Source organism: Microchirus variegatus (assembly GCF_963457635.1).
Source record: "Microchirus variegatus genome assembly, chromosome: 9".
NCBI lineage: Eukaryota > Metazoa > Chordata > Actinopteri > Pleuronectiformes > Soleidae > Microchirus > Microchirus variegatus.
This window is the reverse complement of record NC_139810.1, coordinates 29638103-29650865: the sequence shown is the minus strand read 5'-3', so window position 1 is coordinate 29650865 and position 12763 is coordinate 29638103. Positions and strand designations below refer to the sequence as shown.

Genomic DNA, 12763 nt, shown 5'->3' with positions numbered 1-12763 from the left:
ACGTGTGGTGGTTAATGTCCAGAAGATGTAACAATCATTGAACTGATTCACACTGAGAGAACAAGTTAATACTTAGGAATAAAGACGGATATTAATCTGTGTTTGTTAGACTGATCTTAGAAACACAAGTCTGTATTTTATTCATCAAGAGCTGCAAGATGAATAAAAAATATATTCAAGACATTGACAAGATTAGAAATAATGATTTTTATTCAAAATAATAATTTTGCCCTTTAGTCAAAGAACCAGCAAAACTGTTTTCAGCTGTGCTAACATCATTGCACAAGGTTTTCAAGGGTTTTCTAATCATCAATAGTCTTCTAACGTGATTAGCAAACAATGTACCATTAGAACAGTGTAAATGTGCCTCTATACACCTATGTACATATTACATTAAAAACCAGACGTTTGCAACTAGAATAGTCGTTTACCACATTAACAATGTTTTGAGTGTATTTATGATTAATTCAAGGTTATATTCATTAGTATTTAAAAGTGCTTTTCCTTCAAGAATAAGGACATTTCTAAGTGACCCCAAACTTTTGAACCTATGTATATAATATTTTTCTAATAACACATTACAGTAACAGCATTACATGTGATACTATGTGTATTTTGGTACTAGTGTTCCTAGTTTTAATGTAATGCAAATAACTCCACCCTGGTAATTAGAATGGTAATGGTGTGGTAATAAGGTGAAACTAAGATAGTCATGATAAGGATAGTTTGGTGATGAGCTACAATCAGTGTTACACCTTCACATGAATATTTTCTCTGAATCAAACTAATATTACAGAAATATTTGGAATTCACCCTCCCTTGTGACTCACTCATTTTTAACTGTCATTTCCAAACTACACTTGGTGAATATTAACGAAATTTGACTTCCCAATTCAAAAATGATCACTACACTGACTCTGTCTTCATCAAAAGCTCAAATATTGTTCAGAATTCACAGCACTCACCTTTTCAGGCAGAGTAAAGATCAGAGGCAGGAAGATCAGCGGAGTGAGCAGCAGGATCAGCTGTTTGCGGACGCACCACAGCTTCTTGGACAGCACTGAAATCTTCATCTCCAGGGAAAACAAAGTTTGTTGCTTCTTTGCAGGGAAAAAAAAGCGCAGCAGAGTTGCACACACACGAACCTGTGGCTGCGCTATGAAGCCTCTGAGCTGAGCTCGGGGGAAGATTAACTCCCAACACTTCAGCTACAGGTTAACTCCTCATGGGGGGACCATGAAGTTAAAGGAGACCACAGCAACTTTGAGGAGAACTCTCTGGAGAGGCTGACGCACACTGGCACACGCGCGCAGCAGCAGGAGTCATTTTGCGGGGGTGTTTGCGTTACTGGCCATCAGTTACATTACTTTACATTTAACTTTGTGTCCTTGTTAGTGTAACATTTTCCTTGAAATTATTTACAGTGAAAGGTTGAAAAGAAAAACATTTAAACAAGGACTTAGAACAAGTTACAGCGCACACACACACACACACACACACACACACACACACACACACACACACACACACACACACACACACACACACACACACACACACACACGCTGCTGCAGGACTAGGTCACACTTATGAAAAAAAAGTAAACCAAAATGGAAATATTGATATTTATTTATGCAAACATTTTAGTTGTTGTGAATCTGAGCATGAATGGTTGTTGTTGTAACCTGCCTCCAGTGCACTGACTCTATAGCGCTCCCTGCTGGATAAACTTGATAAACTCCCCCCTCCCACTGAATTCTAATACACTTTCCATAAAATTCTGGACATTTGCATTTTTATGTACTTTCTCTCATGTTGGCAAATTCCATTTAAATGCAGAGGTCATAGTTTCCTGTAAGCAGAAGATTTGGTTATTATGAACCGTTTAATTATTCTAGTCACATTCCAGTTTTTTAAACATCTACATTCCTCAGATTTGATATTCACTAGAATTATAATCTGACCGTGTTGTTGTTGTTGTCTGAAGTGGCCAGAAGGTGGTAATCTTTGCACATGCTTGTGATGTTGTTTCCTGCTTTGGTCTGACTTTGGGAAGCAAGAACTCAATGTTACTCAGAAGTGTTTGCCGGATAAAAACAATCGAGGACATGAATGCAGGGTCTGACAGAGCGAGCTGCACCTTCACTTCAAAGGATTTCAGACAAACCAAAAAGTCTGAAAATAGCAGGAAATCCTTCACTTCTTGTGCAAACGATGTGGACTTTGCAGGACAAATCCTAAAATAAGTCGACTGACCTTGTACCATATCACAGAGAGGTAATCCATGCGGGCAATATCATTGTGCGGACACTTGAGTGTGATGTCATCAGCTTCAGATTCCTCCCTGACTCTAGGTTGTGTAATACACACATTCAGAGTCCACTTTATCAGGTACACATACCTACAACAAAAACATACCAAAGTATTAACATTCACTTTTTGTTGCCTTATGCCTATTAGATTTTTTATTTTTTATTATTTTTGTTACACTCTCGAGTAAAGAGCGGTTTAATTCCTAGTAGGACCTGAACATGCAGGGGAGACAGATCAGGAGTAAACAAGGTTCATTGCAGAAATAGTTACTAGTGATGGTAAGGGGAACGAGAAAGGGAGGGGGGCTCGTAGAGGCGGCAGATGCAGCTGTGCCGGGAGAATGGCGAAACCCAGAGGCGCAGTTTGTGAACAGGCCAGGCAGGCAACTGCTTGGGGCCCTGAGCTGATAGGGGCCCCCTGACACTAGGAGCCTGAGGGCTGTTTTTACTGTAATGCATCAGTGAGCAGCCGCCTCCCCGTCCCCTTTAAAAAAAGACAATGGGCGATTTTGCAATGACATCTCAGTAGTAAACCTCCCTTGAAAGCTATTTACAGTATTTTATTGTTCTTTACATTTATATTTTCACATCCTTTTTAATTACAAGGTTTTTCCATGTTATTTCATTCATTTCATAAAAAAAATATATTTTGAACTCATACATTTTTCGTTGGTGTCAGATTTATAACACAATAGTGATGAACACTGGTTGGAAGGAAGGGCCCCCTGGGAATTTTTGCTTAGGGCCCCTACAGACTCTAGAATCGCCTCTGGCGAAACCCCAGGGTGAGAGTTGGTGAGCAGGGAATGTCCAGAATGGAACAGACTTACAATGGTGAATGGAGACAAGAGAAGTTCCAACAGCGGAGATGGATGGTGGTAAAAATCCGCAGACGTGGCGACCTGAGGCAGAACAACGCAAGTGAGAAGTCAGGAGGTCAGAGTTGGAAATGTCACAAAAGAACGTCATCGACATTACCACTGGTTGAGCAAAAACAATCTGACGCTGGTGACTGGGGCTTAAGAAGCTTCCTGATTGCTGATCAGGAGCCGCCGCAGGTGTTGCTGATCAGCAGCATCCTCAGTGGAAGTAGGTCAGACACACCTGCTGCAGAGAGGGGAGAGAGAGAGCAGCATGGAGGAAACCACAACAATAATAAAGGTAGAGGAGAGTGTGATCGTGACAATTTTGTCCAAAGTCTCATCTCTGTGTAAATGTTTTGACAGCACATCCTTAAAAAAGGATCATAAATCAAGACATTAACAATTCTAGTTATTATGTACATGGTCTACATAATAAACTGTGTGCACAACATCAATAATCACACAGTAGATGTTGTGGTCATGTGGCTGATCTTATCAGTAAACCACTGATGTAATGCTATGAGTTTCACTGTATTCGCATTAAAAAGAAACCTTTTCTCACCTCGATGAAGAAAATCACCTGAAGCATCTTTTACTTTTCCTCTGGCCCTGGAGTTAACTGTGACAACTTTTGCAATGTCTCTCTTTTTTTTTACCTCAGTTTCCTGTAAAAGAAACTGAAGGTGTTTCTGGGAGGCATCGGTGAGAACATGCGCCACCCGGTGGTGGTGGTGGAGAACACAGCATCATCACTGAGTCATGACTGGAATTCTCTTGTGACTCATTTCTTACACACAACAGAATATTCTGAACACCCACTGTTCACTTTAGAGCTTTGCAGCCCCCATTTGTGATTAGCAAACACAATGTACCATTAGAACACTGAAATGGGCCTCTATACAACTATGTACATATTACATTATAACCAGACGTTTGCAGCTAGAATAGTCGTTTACCACAATAACAATGTATAGAGTGTATTTATGATTCATTTAATGTTATATTCATTGGAAAAATAAGGACATTTCTAAGTGACCCCAAACTTTTGAACGGTAGTGTAAGTGCTTTCAAAAATAAATAAATAAATAAAAAAACCTCCAGACAAAGGAGCAATACGTTAATTAATTGTATTGAATATTTATTCATAATTTCAAATAATTTCTATACCTACTCATAAGTTGATGTTTTAAGTCTAATTTTCTAATGATGGTAGGTTTGGTTCCTCCATTCTTGAATATGAAAACTCATTAAAAAGCCGTTTTTGTGACTGTGCAGACATCTACAGACACACTCTTGTCCCTGTTTAGTGTTAAATCTTTACACAGTCCTTTGGGATACTCCATTTATGCTCACGCTGTGATCGGCTGAGCGGTCAGAGAGTACCGTTGAGCAAACCCACAGACGAGCGATGCACATCTGTAAAAACAGTGCTGTTGCCGTCGTGAGCCCACTCTGGATACGTGTTCAAGTCAAACATCGCGACACCCCACGTGTTCATGGCCAGAGCCACTGAGAGGATGCCCAGGATGTTCATGACAAAGCCAGTCTTCACCTGAGTGAGTGGACATGAGAATATGTGATGAACCATTATACGTACACTACCGTTCAAAAGTTTGGGGTCACCTATACCATTTTGTTTGTTTCCATGAAAATTCACACTTTTATTCATCCAAAGAGTTGAACGTTTACCACATTAACAAAGTATAGAGTGTATTTCTGATTCATTTAAAGTTATATTCATTGAAAAAAAGTGCTTTTCCTTCAAAAATAAGGACATTTCTAAGTGACCCCAAACTTTTGAACGGTTGTGTATGTGTTAGTGTTAAAATGCCGCAGTGACCTTGTCTTACCAGGTCTTTGACCATGAGGTGTCCCGATGCAATAGCAATGGAGTTGGGTGCCGTAGACACTGGCAGCATGAAGGCGTACGAACATCCGACTGTAGCAGGTATCATGAAGTACAAAGGGTTCACTGAGACACGGTTAGCCTGCGGGGACAAACAAAAAGGCCATTATTTAAACAGAAAAAATAAAACGTAACTTTAATTTAAGTAACGCTGTCCAGATATATAATATCTGTTTGGGTTAGCAGAAGAGAAAAGCTGCTCATTTGATGCATCGGTGCAGCCAGCAAATAATGAAATATTTTAGGACAAACCCCTCCTAATCCAGCCCACAACAACATACTCACCGAACCTTCTATACGTCTTATAAACTATTGTTTGAAGGACCTGGAACCATTTGCTTCTGAAAAACCCTTTCACGAAGAAAGGGTTTATCAAGGGTTCTTGGTAACACTAATGGTTCCAGTAAGAACCATTTTGATCCAGAGAACCCTTTAAAACCCCTCTCCTGAATAAAGGGTTCTAAAAAGGTTCTTGGTGGAACCCTCCAAAAGGGTTCCAGGTGGAATCTTTATAAAAAAGTTCTACCTGGAGGCAAAAAGGGTTCTCCTATGAGGACAAGCCGAAGAACCTTATATGGTTTTACTTAGTACTTTTATTTCTAAGAGTGTATAGACAGCATTGGAAGCTGAACTCTCTGTGTGAGCTCAAAGTTGAAGACCAAGCCTTACCAGTTCAGTAATGATGGGTAAAAATATGATAACGGTGGCTGTGTTGCTGGCAATCTCAGTGATGGTGGCTAGGAAAGCAGTGATGAGCATCACAGCTGCAGCAGGAGGGACCTCGGCTAAAGGTTGGAGGTGGCCCCCGATCCAGACGGCGAGGCCGGACTCCTGCCAAAACCACACATGTTTGGGTTAAGGGTTAAACATCACAATAAAAGCAGAGCAGATCAACATAGCATAAAGACGCAATGAAAAAGCTATGTATCATAGCACATATGCAAAAATAACTCTGAATGGAGGTTCATTCGAAAATAAGGCTGCCACATGGAACATGTGAGTGGAGACCAGTGTGACTGATAGCTGGTATCGTCCAATAGGAGCCTGGCTATGCGTGTGAATAAAAAAAAAGAAAATATTTTCCAACCAGAAAACTATACATCCATTTTTATACAAAGTGTGTACTATGGATCTGGTTCTGTCAACCAAATCTTACCAAAAATATACCAAATACCAAAAATGTGGGTGTTACCTTGACCAGCAACACTAATTTTAAACCAAATTTCCGACCCGGTGGAGCACGTCAGCCTAAAGCAATCGAACTATAGGTGTGAAAGTGCCCCAACATGGTTCTTCTGGTTTGGTTCATCTGAACAAAAACATGTTACGGTATAGGTCACTGGAAATAAACAATCTTAGGGCACCTTGACACCTATAGTTCAATAGCTTTGGTCCGCACCAGTTAGAAAAATGTTACAATGTAGCAAACAGACGTGGGTACTGTTAGCTTTCACATATGCATAATTCTAAAGGAACCAAAATAGACCGCGAAGACCATCGGCACCAGAACCTGACTAACCCCCGAATTTCCACCGGGCGCGTCACCACCACGGAATGTAAACTCATCGCTGGCTCGCTGAATACGGCTGGCTTGCAAGGCCCGGTGGGGTTTGGCGCTGGGCAGAGGACAGCGCAAAACCGCAGCGCTGACATTCCGCACCACTGACGTGCCCGGCGGAGATTTGGGGTAATCCCGTATCTCATCTCATATCCATAATGCATAAAACTATACCGTTTCGTCCCATTTGGTTTGGTTGCTTTCACACCAGAGGAACCGTGCCAAAGTAGGTCAGATAAAGAGGTCCGAAGCCTGCCTGAAGGGGTGGTCTCTCTTGATTTAGTGTGCACCAAAGTACCTAGATTACATTCACACCTACGCAAGCGAACCGAACCAAGGAACCAAACACGTTTGGTGCGCACCAAATGCTGTAGGTGTGAACGCACCCTCAAAGTTGCAGTTGAGTTCTTTTTTGGTGTGAGGTTTTATAGACGGCCAGTGTCTTACATACAGCTGACTGCACTCTGTAGTGAGAAGCTACAGGACACAGCGAGGCAAACACTCAGCAAAAAAGATGGCTGCCAGCAGGGACATCAGAAGAAGAAGAAGACGCACATTCAAGCCACAAATAAAATATACACTATAGATAAAAAAAAAAGCTGACCCAAGCATCAGCCTCCTGTCTAATGGTCATCTAAAAGTGAGATAAAGCAGCAAATGCATTCTTAAAGCAGCACACACTTAAGATTGTATTTTGTTATGAGGCTAAATACAGCTTTTTCTGACTGAGAAGGGTGTCAGTGCCAAAGTTGGTTGTAAGTACAACCACAACTCAAACAACCACACATCAAAAATGTGAACTAACCCAGACAGAGCTTCTTGTTTGTCAAGAAGAAAGCACTATTTATAAACTGCTTTAAGAGAGAAAAGAGAACATGAGCATTCATTTCAGGACATGATTCTAATTATTACTGTGTGTTTCCCTACTTCACAAGCTTTGGCCATAGCGAAGCCACCTCCGAGTAAAAGGATGATATCCCAGGGAACAGAGTCCTGCGCTTTCTTCCATGATAAGAGAGGAACATATGGAGTGTTTGAACCTGAGAGAAAAAACACACGGTAGTTGTTACGTTTCAGCGTTTGAGAAATTTATAGATGAGACCATTTTTTTGGTGGTCCAAAATGTCCACATTAACAACGTCTTTTACATCATGCAAACTGGATGCATTTACTATTTATGAACAATAATGTGAGCTGGAACTCAGCTTTAGTGACTGAAAATATACACTACTGTTCAAAAGTTTGGGGTCACCTACACAATTTTGTTGTGATTTCCATTAAAAGTCACACTTTTATTCATCAAAAGAGTTGCAAAATGAATAGAAAGTATAGTCAAGACATTGACAAGATTAGAAATAATGATTTTTACCCTTCAAACCTTGCTTTCGTCAAAGAACCAGCTAAACTGTTTTCAGCTATGCTAACATCAGTGCACAAGGGTTTTCTGATCATCCGATAGTCGCTGGTTCTTTGACAAAAGGGCAATATTATTATTTGGAATAAAAATCATTATTTCTAATATTGTCAATGTCTTCACTATGTTTTCTATTCATTTTGCAATGATGAATAAAAGTATGACTTTTAATGGAAAACTTTAAAATGTTATCGGTGACCCCAAACCTTTGAACGGTAGTGTACTTCCTGCTTGGTCTGCACTCTCACCTCTGTTTCCTTCCTTCATTTCTTATAAATTAAAATAATCCCTTCACAGTTGTGTGTCACTGACCTTGAGGGTCAAACCACCACTTCAGAGAGGGTTTCTGTGAGGGGAAGAAGAACAATATGGACACAATGATCACACCAGTGACTGTGTCCGAGACGTACCTGCAAGACAATAAAGGTAATTAATTATGATAAATTATTTGCATGAAAAGTGAATGTAATATTAGTCTCTCTTACCCCTTTTTGAAAAACACAGACCAGCCGGTGACAAATTTAGGATCTCGTGTGAACAGCATAACGGCAAACAACACAAAAAAGAAACTGATGGCTCCCTCTGCAAAACTGAACGTGAGTATACGGCAGAGAGAGAGAGAGAGAGAGAGAAATATTGATGAAATGTACTCGATCACGGTCCACTGCATGAGATTTGAAAACATACACAGGTCCTCACTTTATGGGCCCCAGTTTCCGGTAATCTTCCTCTATGAGAGCCTTGGCTCTGGCCTCTGCCTGGGCTCTCTGGTCATATTTCTTGAAGCACAATCTGTATAAAATGTCAACATTTCTGTGAGACACACTGAATTTAAGGAAAAAGGAAGTGAGAGAAGAGTTTTCACAGCATTTTACTGAAACACTACAGAAATCAACTGTTTTCTTTAATCTACAATGAATACATTTGACATATTACCGTGTATTCAATCCTCCGTAGAGAAATGAAATCCATAGCCATCCCAAAAACAGGAAGAGGAGCATGAGTGGGTAAGCAAATGCAAACCAGGAGCCAAAGTTGATCACGTCACAGTCTGGGAAGGAGCTGTAAAAACAAAAAGAATTGAAGTCAAACAGCTGCGAAATGACCATCTGTTTGTCCAAATGCTGCGAAAATGGACGGTCACCTTTTGAACTGTCCAATAAAGATGAGGTTGGGCGTTGTGCCTGTGAGTGTAGCAGTTCCACCGATAGTGGCTGCGTATGGAATACAGATCAAGAATCCCTTCCATATATTCAGCTGATACTCGGCCTCTGATCGGATCTCCTCTGCTGTCTTTATGTCAGTCTGCTCTGCCCCATCCGTCCTTTTCAGGAAAAGTAAGAGGCTTATCAGTGTTGTGCATTCATCATTTTAAAGTTCAACAATTAAAGAAATATTTTCACATGTTGGTTAATTCTTTCTGTGTCAGCAGAGGAGGTGTGGTGAAATATAGATGCTGAAAAGAAAAAGGAAGTTGGAGGAAGGAAGACAGACATGGCGGTCAGTGTGGATACTTTTCTCCTGGACAGAGACGCAAAACAGGAAGCTCCTTTTCTCTCTCTACACTTTGTTGTTGGATGTCATCATCATCACCAATCGTTATTATCCCACAAAGGACACATCATCATGAAACCCAAGTACATAAAACAACACAATGAAAGACAAGACAGAGATCCCTCAAAATGAAAACCATATACTGTGAGTAAATCCTTAATCCTCAGAGAGACGTATGGACACTTCCTTATTCTGGTCTTATATTGTATTGGACGTATTGGAATAATGGGAAAGGGGAGTTGCTTAGGTACAGTCTGAAAAGCCAGACTCCTTGTCAATTGGAGGAATGCTAAAGGGGAGTTGCTCGGGTATAAATGTGGAGAGCCATTATACTCTGGGCCTTTCTCCAGCTATGATCACTCCTGTGAAGATTGACCTTTTCCTTCTAAAGAAAATAAAACTTGTCAGTCGGCGGATGTTCTCTATTTCATTCTTCACCAGTAGCAAAGAATTTCCACAACACTGTCTTTGTGAGTAACGTGAACAGTGTCTGAAATTAATTTAATTTTAAATTCTTTATTATTTGACTATTCTACAATAAAAAGGTGATTGTATCATTGTGAACATTTAGTTGAGGATTTGGGAGGTGGGTGGATGTTTTGAAATCTTAAGTGTGAGTTATATGACCAATTGGCAAACATGCCATCTCAACACTGGTATAACACTGATTTAAAACGGATTTTGTGAAAGCAAAAGTCTTCTTCTTACCTTTCAGTTGACAGTATTTGTTTTTCCAGAGGCTCAGAGGGCAACGGATGCAACTTCACAGTACACTGACCTGAAAGAAAGTGAATCAGAGAGTCTGTGTCAGGAACACGGGTCACAATTAACCTTTGATAAAATCCCAAATCTCCAAAAAGCTATAATATAAATATGCGTTTCAGCCATTTTGAGCAACTGATATAATATAATTATAATATATGACTTTAAGTCAATAAAGCATCATTAATCAATGACCACTTGAATATTGACTAACTTTCTAACTATCTGAGGAAAAACTGTGCAAAGTTCACACAGTAGTTTACATATTAAAAGCTTCACGAGAACCATTTTAACATAATGCAAGAATAACATTTGCTTGTCTTATGTCTTTTCAAGGCAAGTCAATTTAATCCATAAAGCCCAAACACAATTTGCCTCAAAGGGCTTTACAGTCTGTACATAAAGTGACAAACGACACACCTTTTTCAAGTGTGGACAAGCGACATGCCTACATTAATTTATCTCTGAACCGTATTGTTTTATAATCCACATTACAGGTATATCATGCGTGCTGTAAAATGCTACCATAATATTACACAAGTACAGATATGTGCATTTTGCACACAAGTACAGTCACAACGTATTTGTACATTTAAATTACAACACTCACCATATCACCAGGGAACTTGCAGACACTGGTGATAATTATCTGAGGGTTTATCACTTTGAGGGTCAACACCAACAGTACACACAGAAATTGAGCCTTATTGTTAATAGATGATTATATAATTAAACCGTAGGGAAAAAACGCCAAAAAAAACAACATACATAACATACCAATTATTCCATCGCTGTCTGAATCCTCTCTGGACTTGCACTTCTGTTTCAGGGTTTCCAGGTCTCCAAACAGACTCTCCAGGATAGCATTAGCGATGGGTAGCATCATGGCTGTCGTGGCGGTGTTGCTGAGCCACATGGACAGGAAGGAGGAAGTCACCATCATTCCCAGAATGAGCCTGGGGGTAAAAAAACAATGGAAATCCAAATCTTGTATCAGTACGATGCATCAACAGCATGACTGATGACCTGCAGTAGGTCACTTAACCATGTCTTGAGCTGTAGAATGTTACATGAAGTTAAGTCAAATGTATTTCTAGAGCACATTCAAAAACAACTAAAAGTGTTTTTACAAAGTAAAAGGTTTAACAACAAGGTATAAAACATAAAAACAATAACATTTAAAAAATAAAAAGGTAGAAATATAAATAGAATTTGATACTCGGCATCATAAAGGAAAGTGAGTCTTAAAGCATTGATCCCAGAAAGCAACAACTTGTTGAGGTGTGGTCTTCTTCTCCAGTTTGGACACTCACCAGGCAGGTTTTACTCCAACAATAGTCAGGACCTTCAGAGCAATTCTGCGATGCAGACCCCACTCCTCGATGGACGAAGCCAAAACCAGGCCGCTGAGGAAGAGGAAGTTGGTCTCGAAGAAGTACTGAGGGCACAGAGTCTTGGACGAAACAATCCCCAGTGTTGGAAAGAGGCAGATGGGGAGCATCGCCGTGACGGCCAGAGGGAGAGTCTCTGTGCACCAAAACATCGCCATCAGAACCACCACGTAAAGACATTTTCCCTCCTGAAAGACAAGCAACGTGTGGTGGTTAATGTCCAGAAGATGTAACAATCATTGAACTGATTCACACTGAGAGGAGAAGTTAATACTTAGGAATAAAGATGGACATTAATCTGTTTATAGACACACTTATTAGCATTTAAAAAAATTGGGTTGGTTCACAGGGTTGGTAACATCCTCTGTCCTTAGACCTTCGACCGGGGTCAGGAAAAACTACCAGGGAAAAAACCCTTATAGCCTAACAGGGAAAAAGGGTAGAAACCTTCGGGAGAACCACAGGTGAGGGATCCACTCCCTGGACAGACAGACATGCAGTAGATGTTACCCAAAATGTTCTAATGGTACATTGTGTTTACTAATCACGTTAGAAGGCTATTGGATGATTAGAAAACCTTTGAAAACCCTTGTGCAATGATGTTAGCACAACTGAAAACAGTTTTGCTGGTTCTTTGACGAAAGGGCAAAATTATTATTTTGAATAAAAATAATTCTGTCTAATCTTGTCAATGTCTTGACTATATTTTCTATTCATTTTGCAACTCTTTTGATGAATAAAAGTGGGACTTTGTGTCACACTCATTTTTCACTGTCATTTCCAAACTACACTTGGTAAATATTAACGAAATTTGACTTCCTAATTAAAAATGATCACTACACTGACTCTGTCTTCATCAAAAGCTCAAATATTGTTCAGAATTCACAGCACTCACCTTTTCAGGCAGAGTAAAGATCAGAGGCAGGAAGATCAGCGGAGTGAGCAGCAGGATCAGCTGTTTGCGGACGCACCACAGCTTCTTGGACAGCACTGAAATCTTCAT

The 12763-nt window shown here is 40.1% G+C and overlaps 1 protein-coding gene across 1 annotated transcript; it reads right to left on the bottom strand.

Moving 5' to 3' along the window:
• Positions 1–34: 34 nt before the first annotated feature.
• On the bottom strand, positions 35–12763 carry LOC310932272 (Na(+)/dicarboxylate cotransporter 3-like; the record flags this gene model as incomplete). The annotated part of the gene is made up of 18 exons (XM_083895565.1): positions 35–52; positions 966–1100; positions 1965–2046; positions 2264–2401; positions 3069–3214; positions 4575–4727; positions 5026–5163; positions 5751–5912; positions 7567–7679; positions 8366–8463; positions 8539–8643; positions 8753–8845; positions 8990–9115; positions 9198–9377; positions 10316–10385; positions 11147–11325; positions 11683–11948; positions 12656–12763. The coding sequence occupies 18 exons, from the start codon at positions 12761–12763 to the stop codon at positions 35–37; spliced, it is 2310 nt and encodes a 769-aa protein (XP_083751691.1).